This window comes from Caloenas nicobarica, chromosome 19 (assembly GCF_036013445.1).
Source record: "Caloenas nicobarica isolate bCalNic1 chromosome 19, bCalNic1.hap1, whole genome shotgun sequence".
NCBI lineage: Eukaryota > Metazoa > Chordata > Aves > Columbiformes > Columbidae > Caloenas > Caloenas nicobarica.
The window spans coordinates 4,020,759-4,042,290 of record NC_088263.1 but is presented as its reverse complement, the minus strand read 5'-3'; the positions used below and the strand labels follow the sequence as shown (position 1 = coordinate 4,042,290).

Below are 21,532 nucleotides of genomic sequence, written 5' to 3'. Positions count from 1 at the left end.
AGAGCGCGCTCCAGGGGCAGGGAACCCTGCCTTTATTACCAACACGGAGTTAATGGAGGATTAAAAAGCCGAAAACTCCCGAAATCCACAATTCTGAGGGCTGAATCGGGGTGTCTACTTGGGTTTTCACGCCTCCCGCCTGCAGCTTCCAGGAGAGGAGCGGATGGCACCAAGTGGGACGGACGAGGGGACGCAGCAGGGAAACGTCCCCGTGGGACGGCAGCATCTCCCAAGGACTGTCTGGCCAGGGGTGGGAAACCCCCGGCTGAGGTTTCCTACATGGTGAAAAGGCCAAAAACCTGATTTCTGAGGAACTGCTGGCAAAGGCAGCCCCAGGGCACCAGGGCTTTCTTGCTGCTCGAGTGACCGCAGGGTGGGAAATTACATCTCCGCTCCTGCACACCCCATTTCACCGTCCACTCCACGAGGTTAAATAGGAAATAATAAAAGTATAATAATTTGAGCCATAAAGTGCAAGAAAAGAACTGAGCCATTACGTCTAGCCTAAGGATGCAACGTGAGAATCAAGTGTGTTGTTTTTACAGCACGTCTCCAGCAGCGAGGTAAACTTCTGCTGAAAACAAAAAAGAGCATGTGGCCAGCTGCAGCAGAGAAAACAACAACTGGAAAAATACAACTGCAAAGTACAGAGTATTTTTTTTCAAACCTTCTATAGATGTCTTCAGAAGGATGGAATGGATTTTCAAAAGAGTGAACGATGACTGAGAACAACTTCCTATAATGTTCAATGGGACTTTTGCATTTAAGCTCCTTTTTCTCTTCTAAAATATTAACTGTAATACATATTTTAAGAAAGAAGAGTGAGCGCATGTTTTATTTTTAGTTATTAAGTTGTCATTAACCCATGGGAGTGATCCATTCACCTCAAAATAAAAGCTGTATAAACTTTTAAGGGCCAATATATTTCTTTTCCCTCACATATTTAAAATCTGCACCCTTGCCTAGAAGTACCTGTATCTGGCTATAAATCCTCTCCAACCAAAATAATTCTCTGTGAGGAGAGAGAAATAATATCTCTTGTAGAGAGAAGCCAGAAAGCAGGCAAAAATATCTATGTTGACCTAAGGAAAATGAAAGCAGTAAAGTTGATACTTATATGTAGGAAGAAAAGTTACTTTAAAAATTAAATATTTAGGAAAAAAAAACATATTAGGGAAGTGCAGCCAGTGGGGAAAGGGGAGGAGGGAAGGATGGGCAGGGAGACTGTGAGTATATGGGGGCAGAAACCACGTCTAACTTCTGAACTGGTTAAGAAAAAATTTTTAAAAATTTCCCTCTTTCTATGTTCTTCCTGGGTTGGGTAAAATAATGAAGGAAAAAGATGGCAGGTGACAGCAGAGGTGGTTGTTTTTTACCTATTTCCTGCACAGCTTAATGCATGACTTTCCCTACATCTCAGATACCTGAACGGCTTAGAGTTTCTTGTATAGGAGAAGAAAGCGTATGTGGTCGCCCAAAACAATCCCACTACAAGGTAAACTGGAGATTTGCCAGTCTAGCGCTGCCATCATTGGAAAAAATCTCACTGATTTCAACTGGCTTTGGATCAGGGCTTTATTTCAGAGAGTTTCTAGTTCCTTGGCTGACATGGGAAATTTTATGATCAGTCCAGTCTTGTAACCTGCAAAATCTAAAATGTTACTGGGAGTGAGTGAGGCTCTGGTGGAAGTTTTTGAGAACAAGGGGCTGAAATGGTTCAGTGCATCACGAAAACAAAACAATGGAAAAAAAAGAAAAGAAAAATTCAAGAAGAAAATAAAAGAGGCAAACGGCGGGTGATTCTTCTTCAAGAGATTTCTAAAGCTTAGTTTGCTGGGCTGCAGAGGCTCACTGAAGCTTTGCCTACGGGGAATGCATTTTTTATTAAGGAAATAACTTTCTAAACACAGAGCACTTCTAATTTCATAAGTGAACAAATGGTTCGGTTCCTACTGAAAACGTGAGAGGGAGGAATGTGGTGCTGTGGCCTCAGCCCTCTCGAGCTCCCTGGTGCTTCTCACCATCTCCTTCCAGTGGGACTTTCTCGCCCTTTTTTCTGTCCCGCTCCTGCGCTGGGATTTGGGCAAACTTCCACCACCAGACTTCTCCTCTGAAACTTGATCCCGCTGTCTTTGGGCCTCTGAATTTATACAACCTATTGCACAGAATGATCAGACTCCTCGAATCTAGGTCAGAACACACTGACTGGATTGATTTAGCTGTAGATAGACTCCTTTTTTACCAAAAAAAATATATATATATATATATTTTCCCTTCCCTCTCCCCCTTCTCACCCTCCCCTTTTCCTGGAATAAAAGCGAGTCCTACAAACAAGCCAGGACATTATCAAAAAACCTGACAGCCTGTTTAGGAGGCTGAGCAGAGGTTTGCTGGGGTATGCAACTTGTTTTTACTATTGCTCCCACTATGGTATGACGACTGCTCACAACTATGAATTCACAAAGGGGAAAAAAAAAATGATTCTTTCAGGGGTTTTGCTAAATTCTCCCCTCTTCTTTTCACTGCCTTGCTGAAAGGATCCATGAAGCTGCCGCACCAGAGGCCATGAAAGGTCACAATCTCTGTGGGATGCTGTAAAGCAGAGACTGAGAGGGGTTGGTGGTGATCTATTGATGTGTCTGTAATAACAACAAGAATAAAACGGTAGCCATAAACCTTTCATCCTGGGGGGTCCCACAGAGCTTTTCAGAACGGGGGCCGGATCCAGAGAGGTACTGGGGCCCCTTCCCCAGCCATAAAAGCACCACGAAAACTGGTGGCCAAGCACCCACCCCATGGGGCTGAGCATCTTGCAGGATCTGGCCGCTCTGGGGCACAAGCATCACTTTGTCTCTGGGCGACTGTTTCCGTGGGAGGTCCCTGTAGCACTTTAGCAGCACAAAGCGGTTTAGATCAAGGCTGGGGTGTGAGTGGCAAAAACGATGCCGTACCGGGGAATGTGTGGAGAGTTAACTGGCCCCAATTCCAAGCTTGGGATAAAGGAGGGAGGAGAAAGGAAGAGGAAATAATTCACTAACAGCATCCCATGCGGGTTAAATGTCCCATCCATCCTGATCAATGAGAACACTGCTGGTTTTTTCTCGGCAACAAAAAAGGGTCAGCAGGGTTCACCTGCTGTGTCCCCCCTGTCCCCGGCGTGGGGGTGGTGGGTGGCGAGGACGGGGGCTGCCGGGCTCACCTCTGCTCCGCCGGGCTGTAGGTCTGTCCTCGCTGGCAGCTGCTGATGGTGATGGGGTCGAAGTTGTGGAAGGAACGCAGGGCCACCCCGGAGATGGCCACAAACTGGGAGCTGAAGCTAATGAGGACAGCCTGGGTGTGATAAAAAGGGTGACTGAGGTCATGGATGACGGGGATAATCAGCGGATTGTTCCTGCAGCTCAGGACGTGGACACCTGCCAGAGGAGAGACAAGATCAGAGGAAGGGTCAGACTTAATACAATCGCTCTCTGAAAGCCGTGGGCACTTCAGAAGCATTTCACCCATAGGAACGGCCCTATAGAGCTGAAAAGTTATGGAAAGCTGCCTGGAGGGGCTTCCCAAATCGCTCCGGAGAGCTTAGCAGAGATGTATATCCCTCCAGACAGCTGAAGAAAGGCGGCCATTCTCTCCACGAGCACGGCAGGCTCTCAGAGCAGTTTCTTTAGACCACAGCTACGTTTCTATTGTGCTCTGTTAAATCAGGAGCAACCATCACGGAGGAAGCGGAGTCGCACTATTGTAAAACTGGCCCGGGAGGACAGTTGGAGCCTTTATACCGCGCATCAAACGGAGCCGGCAGGCTGGGTGGCTTTGTGCGCCGAGGGCACTGCAGCAGTGGCTTGTTTGTCGCTGTGCGTGTCATTAGCGCTCACAGTTCGACGTTTTTGCATGAGCTCTACACTACATGTGTCCAGTTTTGATTTTTTTGATGGATTTCAGCCTAAAGGTATCTTGCTTTTTGCTAAAATAGGCAAAGGTGGTCCTGGAGAGACAAATGAGGGTGATGGACCCACTGAGGATTTTACAGGTGATCTCATTTTGAGACGAAAAGAATTGCGTCCTGGGAAAACAGAAGCGTCTCAAGTGCAAAGAAGCACCAGAGAGGTGACACGGAGACTTCTAAACCCCTTTTCTTCAGCAGAGAAGGCACTCGACGACAGTCGGGAAGAAATTCCCACCTTCAAGTAGAGGCAATCTCAATTCGAATGGGCCAAATCCATCTCAGGGGTAACTCAAAGGACAGAGAGCCGTCGGTTGGCCTCAGAATCCATTAACTGAGCCTCAGGGCCTGACGGCTGACGGCACAGCCTTGCCTCCGCGGCTCCGTGGCATCGCTCCGAGGATCAGCTTGGCTCCAGCTCCACTCGTCTCACTGGAACTCCCAGCTTTGGCCCAGGCCCTTTGGCTACCCTGATACACTTACAAATTTGAAAAGAAAATAAATTCTATTTGCATGTTTCACTGGCTCAGGAATTTCTATTTTACTTTTTTTTTTTTCCCCCCAGTTCAGTTTTCTTGACTCAAAAAGGAAAGAATAAAAAAGTTTTCACTTTTCTCCTTAGAGAGCGATTTCCTGTGAATTAAGACAGACTTCTGACCACTCTCTTTAAACATCTCCCACCCTCTACTTAAAAAAAAATCTTCCTGTAATAAAAAAATTATATATATATATATATATATATATATATAAAAGCAAACCTCTTTTTGTTTTGGTCTCTACCTGACCCTGAAATAACCTCCCTGTCTACTCGCCTCCCACAGGTCTTTTGATATCAGCTCCTTGTGGAACGGTGCACGTTTCTCACAAACAGGTGCAGTTAATACTCAAAAGCCCGGGTTCCCAAATTCTTTGGAAGTTTCTGCCTTCTCTGATGGAAAGCCAAGAAAGACCTTGTGGTATGAGGCTGTTTATTCCGTTCCATTTCGTTCCTCGCACTCAGCTGGTGTGTCCACAACAAAACAGACCCTCAGAGCTGCGCTGCTGTTGCTGGTGCCTTCTGACTCCAACAAGGTAAACGGGGGCTGAACAGGTCAGGTTCATTTAACTAACCTGCCTTCATTAGCAAAAAACCCCGCTCAAGATAGCACAGGTACCCATGGCAGGGGAGTTAGAGCTGTCTCCATGCTTGCTTCTGTAGCTCTGTACCCACCTATTCAACCCTCGCCAGCTCTTGCACAGCCCAGCAGCTGAACCCCAGTGTCTGCAAGGGCTCTGAACTACCAGCACTGAGGGGTTTATATCCCAGCCTCTCCGTCTCCTACTAAGACTCAGAAGAAGCTTTTCCATTATTTTCTGGGAGTCCACACGGTAAAAACTTGCTCAGATCAAGGTGGGAAACTGCACTTCTGGATAGACTGCATTTTGCTCATAGGAGTGTCTTTAGCACAGTGAGGACTGATCAAGCTTTAAATTATTGCTGCTTCCTTTTGGACATACTTTTAGTTTGCCACTAACTTCTGCTGAAGGCTGGCTGACTGTCTGCAGTCAATCCTGCACCCGGTGCCTGCCAAAGTTTGCATCCCTGCTGCCGCTTCTAGCTTGCCACGGTGATAATTCAAACACATCAAATACAATATCCAGGAAAAGGACTTAATGCCGCACCCAGAACTCAGACGAAACAGGGATTGGGAGCCCTGTCTGAGTGAGCACTGCTGGGTAGCCCACCTACACCTCTCCTCGGCTCTAGGCCAGCCTCTTCTGAAAAGGTCAGAGGGGCTTTTCCATGATGAATGGCAGCATTTCGGCTGTGAAGATCTCCAGGCGTCAGTCTGAGCCATGCCAGACTCATGTTGCAACTTCATTGAAGATTTCAAAACCTAAACCTCCGTTTCCTCTTTGCTCCTCTTTCTTGTTCTCTTGCCCTCACAATCTGTCTGTCTGTCTCTATAAAATGTCACATTAAGTATTTGTTGGCATGCTTGCACCTCCATCATTTATTTCTCAGAGGGAAAGAGCTATGTGCCACTGTTTTGCGAAAGGAGGAGAAGACTAATCCAGGGGCTCTGGCAAACTGGGAGCTATCCTGACTCAACCTGCACAACTTGCTATGAATTTCAGTTTGTTCTTGGACAACAGAGACCACACGTATTTTCCTTCTTTTCTTCCACACCCCACCAAATTATATATTACCCTGGAAAGTCATCCAACACCTGTCACTTGTGTGTGTCCTTTCTTCTCATCACTAGAAGGAACTTCATTTGAGTTTCCGCTTGTCAAAATTGCAAAGTTATGGTAAAAGAGAAAGCTGGAGGAAGAGGGTTATGTTTTCCTAAAAACTGCTCTCAGGATGACATGGCCAGCACTCTTCCCAGTGGAAAAAAGGGCAGGGGACAGCTGGAAAGGGATTATGCAAGTCCTACCCTGACATGGAGTGGGGAGCTTGGGTGAGCTCCTTGGTGCCGGAGCTTAAATGGAGCCAGAATCAATTCACCAGACACAACCTGCCCAGGTTCAGGGACCTGTGTCCAGAGTAGAGACAAAAATGGTCTGACATGGGACTTCGACACAGCTAGCAGGTCCACAGTCTCTGTCACGCACATTTTCTTGAGGCCATGCAAGCATCCCGCAAGGGTCATGGTGTCAGACCTTTATCAAACCTGAAATACTTTGCATGAAAAAAAAAAATTTGGGCCATGAAATAGCTGTGAAAACCTCCTTGCAAGCAGGACTAGAGATCCACCCAACACCACCTTGTGAAGCAGAAGCATTTGCTGCAGCAGCTGGTGCTACCAGCAGCTCATCTGTGTCACTGCCAGTGTCTCTCCAGGGGGGTGCTGTGCATGAAACATCGAAATAGGGCTTCTTTTAACGACTAAAGAGAAACTAATCACTTCTGAACACATGGTGAACAGGTATGGAGAAACGTCTGTATAAAACGGAGGATCATTTTCAACAAACCCTAGTGAAACTCAGGTCTTGGAGCATTAAGCTAGCACTTTTTTTGGTCTGATCCTGGAAAAACTGAGCAGGAGTATTGGTCAGTTTGTGAATGTGGGTACCAAGAGATTAAGCAAGCAATAAAGAGGGAGTTGAATAAAGTACAATCTTACCAAGATCATGGCTTTGCTCTTTGGTATCAAACAGCTGCACGCCGATGGTCTCCTGCTTCTGATCCAGGTAATAGGTCCCATCAGTGACCAAGTGAACTAGGACTGCTGCAGCTACCATAGGCTGGGAAAAATAAGCCTGGGAAAACAAAAGCCCCACAAAGGCTGAGTTGGAGAACTGTGGTGGGCTTTAAAAAACCCCACGAGTCAGCGCAGGACTTTTAAAATAGCAATTCCCATCCCAGGTCACACAGAAGTCTTCTCTTCCAATCTCTCCTATACAAACTAGACAAACTCGAGACAAAACAGCCCTGCAGCTGGAGGCTGTAACCTCTCAGAAACTCAATAGCCTTGTCACAGGAGGGGACTTCACCACCGGCTCTCTAGACAGTGCTCAGAGACTTTGCTTTGCTATTTTGCACTAAACGCACTTCAAAGGAAGGAGCAGCTTGGCCCTGGGAAGGCTGTTCCATGATCTTTGGCCTGTTGAAGAAACTTTGTATAGGCAGGCAAAAAGGAAACTTCTGAATGAGATGCGCACATCCTACCTTCAGCCAGAAAATGGTCTGTGTCATGTGGGAGTACTGGAAGTTGGCCGTGCAGGGATACCAGGCATACTGAGAGACACCATCGTTCAAGTCAATCACCTTCGTTCGACACATCTGTGGAAGGAAAAAGGAACACCAAAACAGGTGCAGATGACAGTAAGGAAGGATTGTGACTGTTTAAAGTAGGAAAAAAAGTCCAGGCGCACTGCTAGAATAAAATAATACACAATAATGACGTTTCTAGATACCACAAGATTATTCGAAAGCGAAGTTTCCAGGTCTTCCACCTCAGTTAGAAAAACTGAAACATGAAAAGGAGCTGAAGACTCACAGCAGTCAGATGGCAGCCAGCAGTTTCTTCTTAATTTGGTACAAGGTCTTTGACATCATTCGGAGCAACTTTGCTCCCACCCAACCGGACCATGGTTCTTCCCATTGGAGTCCAAATGCCGATCACTTCTGAACGTACCAACTTGCAGCACAGACAGGCTGCAGATGCTCTTCACGGTGCTCAAGCAATGTCCTATTTAAACCTGCATGTTCCTATAACCCCAGGGAAGCCACAGATGGTCATGTAAACTTGGAAGGAAGCGTAGCCAGGAAAGTCCTGTCTCTACAACCCAATTTAAGCAAACTAGTTCCTCATTTCGTTAACTAGTTTCTGTAAGTGGAATCACCTTCTTCATGCACCTATAGCACTTTCCACGGCAGGCAGCAGTGGAATCATAATCAAACTGCTCTGTTCAGTAAAGAACAAGTAGATGAATCCCAAGTGCTGGCATGGATGAAAAGCGCAAAGAAGAAAACACCAGAACTTAAGTACCAGCGAGCCTCACAGTGCTGTCAGTATGTAAGATGAGAAAACGGAGCTGCAAGAAATGTTAGGATTTACCCTGAAACTACACTGCTCAATGAAGCTGCTTCAAAAAATGAAAATGCACGATCACAGCATTCATTCCCTGAACAAAAACCGGGAAGGAAACGTCCACCATGCAGAAGGCCACAACTGCATTAGAAGGACACTTCCAGCTGAGACTCTCCGAGCATCTAAGGGCACCTGTTAAGATCCACAACGTTTTGGTGAACTCAGTGACTGTCATTACTAGAGGTGTGCGGACAGAGGGAATACCTTATATAGTGGCAATGGAGCCATGAATACAACCCAAGAGGCCAAACCATGTCCAGCGGTTGTGCCAGCCGCAGGAGAGCTCACACCTGCGCTAGGTGCCAACTGGAGCCACGTCCTCTTGGGGACAGTTTTACGTTTCTTTCTGAGACCAGAGGCTGAACTGAGCAATCAGGTGGTGATGTGCTGTCAGTAAAGCTGGTCCCATATGCAATTTCCCCAATTATTAAACCAAAAAGAAAACCCCGAAGTGAAACAAGAGAATTAACAGAGATATTTTTAACCGTTCAAATCTTGTGCCCACTTGGTAACTGTACATGGAACTGCTCTCTTGTTTTTGGCAGCCAAAGCCTGGGCAACGCAGAGAGAGCCTGGGATGGCTGTCAACAAGAAACCAGATTGGCTGAAAGTGAGGTAATCACCTCTATAATCTGAGTTCCTCAAGATCCAGCCCAGAGGAATCTATGGGCAAAACATAAATCAGCTTTAATGGGCTGGAAGAAGATTTTCAGTTTATTTATTTTTTAAAACAACTGGGACCAAGCTTCATTGAGGCTAGCCAGTGGATAGTGTTACATTTTACAGCAGAGCAAGGCTTTACATAAACTATCTTTGGCATTTGCAATCCAGGCCAGCAATTCGACATGTACCATTTCGCAATTCTCCCTTCTTGCATTTTCAGCAGCCTGTCTCTTGTTGGGAGCATGGTTTTTACTTTAATACCTCTCCAGCTAGGGAATTTATCTTACCCACATCTGCAATTTATATGGTCAGAGAGTTCTTTTACATGAACAAAGGTCTCATTACTTTGATACGATTTTGTTCTTATTCTTATATCTCCTCCTGCTCTATCGGTCCAAAAAGGTGGTCGAAAGAAACAAAAGTACCGACGTTTAGTGCACTTTAAGTGCCACTTAATGGATGAGTGAGAACCTGTATTAAGAACTCACCCAGACCTTCACCAAAAGTTTGAATCAAACCCAAAATAAACCCCTGCTGAGGTGGGTTGGAGATCTCTGATAACTTTTAAATGCCTTATTTGATTTGTGTGCCTGTGTGAACTCTAGCACTTTCTGCTTCTGCCTCAGAATATTAGCAAAAAACCTTAACATTGCATAAAGAGCCCGTGTTTGAGACATGTGCAATTGAAGTGTGCACACTCGGTAGACTGGTCGGGTTTGAACAGGTTAGATAACTTCCTCCTGCTGAGACTGATCCATCGGTACTCAGACAAGTGTTTTAAAGTGGTACTGGGGTAAAAAGTTCTTTTAGGAGAAGAGTATATTTGAGAATTGTGGGAAAAGTCTAACAGACATGACATCAGGAGTGGCTACAAGAGCCTCTTCTACACTACCTGCTATCTAGTAAACCCAGCTCATGGCAAAAGAGTTCTTTAAGATTTTGTAAAAATAACCTGATCGGATAAACAGTCCCTATCAACTATCGACTCCACCATCTCAACAAGCTTTAACACACGTCTTAAAATACATCCCTTTTCAGTTATACCCAGCTATTGAAGGCCACACCACAACTGCAAAGTCTGTGAACTACTTGCTGGCAAAACCTTCCACACCTCTGCCTTTACCTTTATGGCATCCCTAGGAGCTGGCAGCGGTGGGAAGGCACGTATTACTGCAGTACCACCACTTCTAAGCTACGGGTTCCAACGGCCTGGAAGACAAAGCAGCATCTCTCCTCATGGCTATAAATTCATAGGAATTCACACTTATGAGAAATAAGTTATTTCTTAACGAGCTCCAGTTTGCTACAGTGACGCAAAACAGCAGCTAAAGCACCTGACAGCTGCGGAGGGAAGAAGACATAGATGTACTTTTCATTTCAGGGTGTTACCAAACACTAAAGTATTTGCTTTGAAGAACGACGGCATCGTGCAGGAGTCAAAGCTTCGCTCACTGGGGTTTATCCAGGTTCTCAGACTCTCATAGCAACTGGGATCCACAGGAGCTTAGTATCTGCTCCAAAGTATTCGGGGACTATTTGTGTCTACTTACTGGAAGCTCATGTCATACCCCTCCCTAGGAAGCTGCTTTCAATTAAAAGAGCTGATGTCTGTTCCTCTTGGAGGTTCTAATCCAGCCCGTCTCCCACCCACACATTTTGTACACAAACATTGAAAGACAGAATGAACAAGGCCAGAGAGCACTGTGGGATCTTCCCACAAGAGGGAATGCCTGGAGGATTCCCTTTGACTGATTTATACAACCCCTTGTCAATCACAGGGACAACATGTTCTTTAAACCGCCTCTCCTGTTTTCCTTCTCTTACTCAAGGGGACCGAGGGATGTGTCAGAAGAAAGGGAAAAGTGATATATCGGAAGCGCTTAGTTCATTGCCACATCTAAAACGCATTTACTCTTGCAATCAACTCCGTTTCCTCACGGCATTTTCCTTCAAGGTAATACGGGAAAATTTGCTAAGACCGGATTTTGGAAGGCACCCTTGTGGTCGATGCCCAGCCATCCCCATGACTTCAAGCAATGTTCGGTTGCGTTGACGGGCTCCTGCTGCAGACAAACTGCAGGTTAAGGATCACCGACCCTGCGGGCTGGGCACTGGACCAGGTCTCACCCTGACTGTGCCCAGTGCGTGATCCCCTTACAACTTCTGGGTGGCGTGTGGCTTCTCCAGGCCTGAGGCCCTCGTCTGTAGGACGAGGGCGATATTCCCCCAACTCGCACGGGTGTCTTGAGGGTAAAAGCCGTTAGCCACAAAAAGGTGCTCAGATGTTACAAAGAGAAGGGACAAACAAGCACGTACATGTGCGAAGGATACAGGAGTGGGTTAAATACAACCAGATGCCATCCCACTCTGTCCTTCCCATCAGGCAAGCGCAGGCAGACACCACAGGCTCTGTGTACGCTGGTGGTTCTCGTCTCTCACGTTGTAACATTAAAATAATTCTAAATGCAGACAGGCAAAGCTGCTACTTAAACTCGGGTGCTGCCCTCCTCAACTCTGGCATACGGCTGGCGCCGTGGTTGGGCTGGACGTGCCTGCCCGCGTACCCATGGGCAGCTGCAAAGAGAGCAAATCTCCAGCCCGCAGATCGGTCTGCTCCCAAAATCCCATCTGTTGTCCCATGGTGGGGCTTCCTCCAGAGCAGGTCGTCAAGCTGAGTATGGCTGTGAAGGACCACGGCGGGCACTCATCCATCAGGCAGCAGGGAGCAACCTCCCTCTGATGGAGAGGGGTGGCAGCGGTCGTCATGCCCGAAACGCGAGGCTGCTCTGCCTCTCCCTCCCTTCTTTCTGCTGGGGACTGTCCTGCTGCCACTTCTGCACTGAGCAGGCGATGCTGTGGGCTTCTGGGATGAAACGAGCTATACCCTGTCCCACTTGCAAAGAGCAACCACAGAACAAGCAGGAACAGGATCTGTTGGTAAAACCCACAGGACAATCTATTTGTGGAGCACACAACATCCTGAGTGAGGTTGTACAAGTGCACAGAAAAACTCATGGGCTGGTATGAAACCCATGGAGGCACAAACAGGACATCATTTGTTGCTTGAATATCCAGCTAAAGAACAGAATTCAACTGTAATACTGAAACCTAATTAATCTACAATTTTTAGGCGACTGCTCTGCAGAATGTTATTTATATTTAACTCAACACATGCCAGAGAATCCCAACCATGACATAAGCAGCATTTTAACACATCCCTTACAGATGAAAACTTTCTCTTCCCATTGCCAGACAAGCGGGCTGGCAGTCACCCAAACCTTTTATTCTTAAATATGTTCTTGTTCTTGCAGACCTAAGGTTAATCTTACCCAAAGATGAGAAACTATGGTGCAGTTGCTAAGTATCAGAAAGGTTCCTGCTTGTTTATTGCCCAATATTCTGAAGCAGCTTGACTGCCACATGGACACCACCCAGTTTGCCGACTGCAGCACAGACCTCCAATCTGTTCGGAAAGCTGTTGCGCTGTTGTTCTCATTTAGGCTGGGAATTGGGTTGGAGTTACAGAAAAAATGAAATTGCCCACATTAGTGAGCGCTGAACCGTTAAAAAGGCCACCACTTGGGTTCCAATGAACACCTCAAAAAATCAGCCAACTTCTATGACCCTTTCAAACCTCAGGAGCCCACAGAGCTCAGACAAAAATTGTACACAAATGGGCTTAACTCAAGCAACATCAGAAATTTTGCTCTGGGTTTTCTTGTAGGTTGTGGTCAGAAATGCTTTAGGACTAGTCTCTTTACTGGTGTTCCGGATTTGTCCTGTCAGAAGATTTGAGTCAACAGTTGTCCGCTCAACTATGCAAGTCAGCATTGAGTATTTCAGGTTGGCCTCTAAAACTTAAGGAAATAATTCAAAGTTATAGATATTAAAATATTAATTCAAAGATACGTATATTAAAATTTTATGTGCACTGATAATGAGTTTAAAACTTCGTGTTCTTGTGAAAAATAAAATAAAAAACTCCACCCAAATCTAAGATTCAGCAGCATAGATTATAAACGTAAGATGATGACAGAAAGCTGTGTCCTCTCTCTTTCATTAACCTTCTTACCTTCTTGTCTGCTGCTTCTTCCTCAGCAGCAATTTTCCCTCACCTCTGATGCTCACAAACCGCAGCTTCTACTCTAAACCTCTCCTTGTCCTCTGTGTCTGATAACACAGATTTACTAAATCTTGTGCTATTTGTCTGCTTTTGCCTGTTTTCGTTGGGGTACTTAAAGGCCTGATGGCAAAAGATGAAAAACTGCAGCACGTCCTGCTCCAGGACAAAGGCATCCAGGCAGGTGATCAACAGAAAAGCTTTATCAACTGGAAGCTGATAGAACTCCTGGTGTAACACACTGATGTTCTATTACTCCCAGATTCAGTTGGCTCAGAAATAAGAGGAAATCTCGTCTGTCAATTTTTCCTGTGTAATGAAGAACAGGGTTTGGCTGTGGGACTGGGAAGCAGATTACATCTCCGGCAAGATGAAATAAAACCCCATTGCCAGTTGTTATGGCCAGTCTCAGCACAGGCACTTCCCCATCAAATCTGGAGCAGTAGAAGGTGTCCGGACCTTGCAGGCTTCGTATTCAATTAGCATGTTACTACAGCTTTCTCAGCACAGAGCCTCAATTTTCAGCGGAAAGTTTGGCTGGTAATTGGAAAGTGACCTTTATGGGTATGAAAACACTGCAGCCGATACGATGTAGCATCAATAGTTTGTCTGCAATATGTGACAGGATGATAAATTTGTCTAGTTCACCATAAAAATGGTAGTGTTCATGTCCAAAGGAAAATTTCCTTGGGTAGAGTTTTGGATGCAACTCCGGGCTGTGATTCAGAAATGAGTGGGAGATGCAATGACTATTTTATTTTGTCGTATAAGTTGGTTTAGTTTCAGGAAAGCGAATGGGAGCTACAGGTATATTTGCATTAGATGATGGCCCAGATTACATGTGTATTCAATGTGTGTTACTAACTTTAGCTTTCTCAAAAAATGCAGCTATTTCACTTCCAAAGAGTCTGTATGAACAATATATTTCAATTTTTAAATCACGCAGACCTGCAGCCTTTGAGCTTTGCTTTGAATTTCTCTTATTTCCAGATTCAAAGTGAACTTCATTTAAAACCGGTGAGTTCAAATCAAAATCACATAGAGCCATAAACTTCACATGGTATACCTGAAAAAACTGCAAATCAGTTCTGACTGGCCCTATACCAAACCCCCATTGGCTTTGACATCCAGCCAAGTGTAATCAAAATATCTAGGATGCTAGATGGACCTGTGGAAAAAACAATATGGAGTTTTGATTTTACGACAAAACCCTAACCAGATGATTTTTGTGTGGTTCAAAGGATCACTCCAAAGACATCCGTTGAACCAGAAACTACAGAAAAAAGAGTGAGAAAAAGAAGAAATAATTGTGCTAATACATGTTACTAATCAACTCGACTTTTGCACAAGTCCGCGAGTGAACATGAGCATTTGGAGCTCCTGAGTGCAATTTGTATGTGGCTCCTGGTTCCTCTGCCATTCAGCAATGCGCCCTGAAAGGATGCACCAGCAAGCGATGGCTCCAAGCGCACAGCAACGCAGAACACAGGCTCATATGAAGCACAGGAAAGTCTAACAGAGCAATTTGCCATGTGCTCCTGTTTAGTCATATCAGACGTTTGCTATTTCTTCAGCACAGCAGTAGGACATAAAGATGCTGCTCTCTAACAACAGCATCTTCCACCCCAGCGCTGCCAGGATCTTTCCTAGAAGGCATAATGCTTAAAATAAGCCCTGAAGTGCATTCTGCTATTATTTTCAAATTCACAAACACATCTACCAGTAGAAATAGCAGCCAAATGCAACCCGCTAGACAGACAGCATAAAGAAACAGCCCCCAAACAACACTTTATACCTTCAGTTTTACAAACATCGGCCTCATAAGAGCTAAAAGACATTTTCAATCCACAGCAAAAGCTCCTGTCTCCAGCTTCCACATTGCTGCTCGCAAAAGTGTGAAGGCATTATAGACTGATAAGTGCTTTAACAGACTGTATATCCATCCACTGGAGAGCGAGGTTAAACAAATACAGTAGCCAGAACATTATTTTTGGCTGCACACTCGGGTTCCCGAACTGCCTGTCTCTGACTTGAACCAGTGAGGTCCAAAGCTTGCATGTAGCTGTGGGCCAAGGCTGGCCGTGGGGTGCTGCGGCAAAGGAAAACAATCCCATCCCATAAGCTTTTGCCACTGACGAGTAGAGCAAAAGCGGGTTTTTTGCCTTTTTTTTCCCCCCTGTCTTTGACTGGAGCATTTCATTTGGGAGCAGCTGGCATCAGAAAAATCAAACTGTCAAAGGCAGAATGAGCACCGCACTTTAGGAGAATCTCAAATATATTTTTATCATTATATTAGTGGATCCGACTCACTGGATTCATTGAAGTTTTGCTGGTTTGGCACCTCTGCAGTGCAAAGCACGACCGGGCTTGTTACAGTCCACTCGGTAACATCCCCTCCTTCCTTCCCAAAGCCGATCCTACAAATTTGCTTGGACAAAGTAAGCACACAGCTTGTTAGAAAAAGCCCAGAGGTGACAACAACAACAAATCCCTAAAGAACTTCAGCTCAGTGAGGAGTTCTCCATCAGAATAACACACTGGCTGAGGTGGACAGAGACGCTTAGAAACACTTGGGCAACATTTTGGATAGGAAGAGAGACAAATAGGGAAAAAAAAATAATCAAGCCACATCTTTTTCAGCTATCAAGGAGGAAAACAACCACAATGCTGTTGTTTCCAGCATAGTAGAAGTAGATCCTAAATATCCCCGTACCTAAAGCCAGCTCCCCTGAGCTGTCCCAAGAGCACGGGGGGCACAGGAGCAGCTCCCAGGAGGTGTGAGACAACGCAGGTGCCACCATGAGCTCCAAAGATTGCTCGCTAAGCTTCGCCTGCGGCTGGAGCAAACAGCCGTGCAGTGGTTAATGTCAGCTCTGACCACATGATCGCATTCAGGAAAGGTCAAAAGAGCGATTTTTCATTTAAAAACATCTGTGTGTTTAAAGAACAAAACTTTCTCATGTGCAGAAAAACAGGGGTTTCCAGCGCTTTTATTTCCCGAGTTAAAGTCATGCTTTTCAGCTTTGTTTAGGGTTATGGACCATGTAAACACGCTGCGTAAACCACATGCAACCCTCATCACACAGCGTTTCCACATGCAAGGATAATTGGGGGTGCAAATCTCTCTCTCCCTGGCTTCTTTTCCCTCTCGGAGCTGCTCGGCTTCCCACAACGCACCCCCAGCACGCCAGCCAGACACCCCCTTGTTGTCCTTCCCTATATGAAGACGTACACATGCCTCTAATCCTAAGGGTATAAGTCTGCTCTGGGCTGTCAACAGGCTTTAATTGGATACATCCAGGGAGATGATGCATTGGGAAGAGGCCCTGTATTTAATAGCGAGAGGGAAGGCTGCGGTGGGGCTCCCAGGGAGCGTGCCGGGGGGGCACAGAGGGGATCAGCCATCAGCTGTCCCGGGGAGCCGACTACGGTTACACCTCGGCAGGCAAAGCCTCTCGGTTTCCCATCCAACCAGCCAGCCCTGCGTCAGCGTGCGTTAATCAAGATTAAACCCTGCGGCTTGTTTTTCTTCATACCTGAAGGCACGGTCTGTGGTATGCAAATCAGAAGGTTCTCCCTTTGCTTCACTGGGCTTTTCCCACTGGAACTGCGGAGTAACGAAACCACCACCATGCAAATAAATTCCTCTGAATGAGCTGGACCATCCACGGAGAGTCCATAGTGCAACAGCCAGTTGGTTCCTCCAGCCTGTGCACATCTCCAGCCAAGCAAAGGTTCGGCTGCAGGTGTCTGGGGAAGCCTGTCACTTCCCTCTGACCTTAGAACAGCCCTGATAAACCCCAAATTCCAACAAATTAAGCCAAAAGACCACTTGGAGCTTTTCATCCTTGGCGTACCAGGCTAGTAGGGGAGTTCGCAGAAACGCCCAGCTGCTCCCAAAAGAACTTACTGGGGGATTAAAGTACAAGTGTCATCTGTGAAAGGAAGCTCATGGCTCCTTCAGCCTCACAGCCGGGAGAACAGACTGGGAGCACCGGGGAGGGAGGAACCCGGAGCTGCCGAGGCTCAGCCTTTCCCACCAGAAACGACCACTGGGAAACAGTTAAATTTCCATACAGCGAGGATTTCCTTCTCCAGCAGGTAAAGGTCACAGTGTAAACAGTGCAGGGCACCAGGAACAGATCTGCTCTGCTAGAGGGGCAGATTTTTCAAAGATATTTGGATGGAGAACAGTGGGAAGAAGGTCATCTCTACCCTGTGCTTCATCTTCTCTTTGAAAAGAGACTTGTCTTCTCTGAAAGCGATGATGCAAGGCTCGATTACCAAAACCCAGGAAAATAAGATCCACTGCCCAAAGCGCTAAGTGTAAGGATTTTGGCCCGATGACCAAAATGGCTAAGCAGAACTTGATGTTCTGAAATGAGGGCTTCTCCCAGTGAGTAGGTACATGCACAGACAGATCATAGCACTGATCGCACCAATAACCGTTCCCTGGCACAGTCTGCAGCCGGACCCTGGGGCTACGGTGGGAACCCAGCCCAGGGGAGGCTCCTGCTGATAGCAGGGGGAGCTGGGCCCCCTTACTGATGGGTGAATCACGTCTTCTTATCTGATCCACCACTGAAATGACCTCAGAGGAAACACTGGTCCTCCAGCTTTACAGGCAGTATTTCCAAAAATGAGCACAGATTTGGGGTTCCTCAACAGTTAACAGCTCCAACTAAGGCAGCACAATTCAGGACAGATTTAGAGCAGCTTGAGAGTTCATCCCAATGGTCCCCAGGTTTTGAGTTGTTTGTTGTGGGTTGTTTGTGTGTGTGGTTTTTTTGTTTGTTTGTTTGTTTTTGGTTTTTGTTTTGTTTGGGGTTTTTTGTTGTGTGCTTTGTTTTGGGTTTTTTTTGTGTTGTTTTGTTTTGTTTTTTCCTTCTTAAAGCAGATACTTATTTGCAGGTGCGGACAGAGGGAATGACTAGAGAAACCTTCAGGACAGCGCTGGGTAAGCACCATCCTCCAAAACCCATGCCTTTTAGAGACATCTCAAGATGAACACCCTAAAATTCAGTGGCATTCAAAATATGAGATCTCTTATGACAATGTGGGCTAAAATGCCTACACTGCTCTGAACGAGCAGTGCAGACGATCCTTCATTTAAAAGAAAAAAATAAATCCTCCCCTCCTGGCATGAGAAAGTTTACTTTCAGGCTTAAAGAAATGATCGTGTGGTTTTGGGGATGGCATTCCGTTCTGCTGAAGAATAGCACCCTGCCTGCCTGTATATCTGTGGCTTTGTAGCTACATTACAATCCTGGAGAGCTCTGTTTACATATTTTACATGTTTTCTTGTGCAGAACGTGAAACCAAATTACATAGTAAAGGCCATTACGGCTTCATTCTTGCACCCTCTTCCATCTCCTCCTTCCAATCGCTTGTTTTAATTCTATCCAAAATAATCGACTGGATGTTTTTAACTGTGCTTGATTGACTGGCAATGCTTCAGGCAGGTTTATTTGCTGTTGCAGAGGGAAATCATGCAAAAGCTGGTGAAGCTCCATGCCAGGGGGGTAGGGAGAAGATGGCCGCGGCGGGGGTGGGATGAGAAACGCCGAGAACCCTTCACGCATGAACAAAGCAGACGTGTCGATGCATTTATGCAAAATCCCTCTGCTCTGAATGGAGAGGGACCCAAGACAAACAACCCGGATGGGATGCAGGAGAGTTATCCCACGCTTACGGCTGGACATGCTCTGCATCTAAAGGCTGGGGAGCAGCAGCAGCAGACGGAGAGACTGGCAGGTTGAGGGGCAAGGGCCGAGGAGGGGGGTCTCCTTTCAGACGAGCCTGTGCTAACGAGCTCCACCGCGGTCGTGGGGTCCGGCTTTCCAGCTCGCTGGTGCCGGGGGGGTCCAAGCTGTTTTCTGTTACCGCGTGTAATCTGGGTGGTTGGCTGAGTGTACAGCAGATATGATCATAAAATGGTAAGTTACTTCCTAAAGAAGCACATAATCCTTATTCTTACCTAAGACAATATTCCTTTCTTGCATTTCTTCTCATCTCTAGCAACAACAAACGGCACGGAATTCTGCTCTCATTTCGTTAGTGGTAAATGTCTCCTGGTCCTAGGAAGATGGGACCAATTTCCGGCACCTGAGGATTTTTGGTTTGACCTTCATCTCTGCAAAGGTCAGACTGAACCTCTCTGAGAGTACCGATGGCTGCTTTGCTCTCTGCATCATCCTTTGTTTCTTTTATCTATTTTCTCCACAGTACACAAAGGGAACACAGTGTACCAGCCCCTGGTACTCACTGTTCTGTTTCCCTTAGATGACTTGCATATGTGCTCTTGAAAAATTATTCTAAAACCTAACGGGGGAGGGGAGTGGAAAGAAAAAAATATCCCTCGAGTGTTCGGCAAAATTGCTTGGAATCTCCTCTGACATCTCATTGTGTTCTCTCTGTCCTCCCCTTACACAAATCAGCCAGAGGCTACGGCATCAGCCTTGGGGTCTGCTGGTTCAGTACTGCCAGGAGCAGAGGAGCACTGAAGATGTGGGGATGGAGGAGTGAGAGGGAGGGAATCACTGGCTGTCCTGGCAGGGAACAGGCAGCCCCGTGAAGGGCAGCATCCACTTTTCTCCAGCCAGCTCTGGATCAAGTTTAAGGGTAACGCTCATCTCGGCCATCTCGCTGCAACTGAGTCTTTTTCAAGCCAACCTACCTAGAAATCCCATTTGTCATTTTATTTTGCTTCAGAGTCCTCCCCAGAACACTGGGATCACTCCTGAGCAGGAGCCACTGATGTTAGTGCACATCTGGTAGCATCCCTCACCTTGGTGCAGAACCTTTGCATGGATCACTTCCTCCAACGAGGCAAAGCAGCAACGCAAAAGGTGTAAATAAGGACCAGTAGAGCTCCTCCGGCAGAAAGGTTGCAAAATTGAGCTTTCCCAGCAAGACAGCTGGGAAACTAGGTTTCTAGCTATTAAAGCAAGGAGTTGGTGGGACAGTTTTCCAGTCCTTTTGTACTGGGAATGAACAGCCAACCTGTGCTAGGACAAAAGCTGAATTATTCACAAACGAGATGATGTGAGGTGGCTGACAGAGCTGAAATGCAGATTTAATGACCCTAAACTCCTTCCAGGTCTCTGCTCCCAGGCAGCAACTCTCAGCAGGGACTGAAGAGTTTTCTTTTTATCCAAGGCATGAACATTTCCCTTCTAAGACATCCTGAACTTCCTAGTCCTGGGGAGGTCTAGGCTCAACAATGCCCAGGGCCTGCAACATCTCTGAAAGATATCAAGGTTTAATCCTCAAGCAGTAGCTTTACCTTCCTGTGCTCCGGTTTCCATCTCTATTAAACAGAGCAGAAACCAATCAGCGTGGCTGTGATAAGCCTTAATTAATCTCTGCACGTTGAAAAAATGTGAAAAATATCATCACTTAAGCCAAGGAAGGAGCATTTAGGCCTGAGTTTGCCTGATGGTCTGGCCCAGGCTTGTGATGCAACTCTGCAGCCTCCAGACAAAACACCAAATTGGCCGGGCTGTTGTATCCGGGGGAAGGCTGAAATAAAGATGAAGTTTTGGACCCCCTTGAACTAACTTTAGACTTGGAGACTCTGTAACGTAAGCTGAGGCCTTTTGATGGATCAGCCAGTACTGGAAATGAGCTCAGATGCGTACAGCAAACCTACATTCCTCTTGCGACAGCCTGTGCACAGTGTCCAGTTCATCTTTTTCCAGAACTGGTCTCTGATCACTCATGGTTCCTCCATTAATGTTTTTTCTTACTGGGATTCTGCCCTCATCCTCCAGAGATTAGTGGTTCGAAGCCTGGCTTGGCTATAAATAACAAAGACATTTGCAAAGCAAATCATCTTATTAAAAACGGGGTTTTTTTTATCCCTCCAACCACAACAAAACTCTTACCGTTGAAGAGCAACAGGACTTGGCTGTGAATTGGGAAGTTCAAAAAGGGCCACTTGCAGAGTCGGCAGACAGACACCCTCCCTCTTCTCAGCAAGATCCCCCCAAAGGAAAGAAATGGCTTCTCCATTAAAAGTTGCAGGTTTCCTCTCTTCCCACTCCTGTTCAAGATTACTCTATTTGTTGGCTTTGCTACATCTTTGGGGAATTATCTTCAGCATTATATTTATTAGACAGAATAAAACTGTGTGGCAGAGAACTTCATCTTTCTCTTCAATTTTCTTAGGGTATTTTCTTACCACTCTTGGAGCCCTTGCTCTGTCATTTTACTTCTTCTAATACTCAG

At 46.1% G+C, this 21,532-nt stretch overlaps 1 protein-coding gene across 1 annotated transcript in view; it reads right to left on the bottom strand.

Annotated features, from left to right (window-relative positions):
• PAPPA (pappalysin 1) overlaps positions 1-21,532 on the bottom strand; it is a 175,912-nt gene that overhangs the window by 45,857 nt on the left and 108,523 nt on the right. Inside the window, exons 11-13 of the mRNA XM_065648566.1 lie at positions 7,596-7,709; positions 7,051-7,186; positions 3,200-3,413 (exon numbers count right to left, since the gene is read on the bottom strand). Of these exons, the coding sequence (XP_065504638.1) occupies positions 3,200-3,413; positions 7,051-7,186; positions 7,596-7,709 (464 nt within the window). The remainder of the gene's footprint in view (positions 1-3,199; positions 3,414-7,050; positions 7,187-7,595; positions 7,710-21,532) is intronic.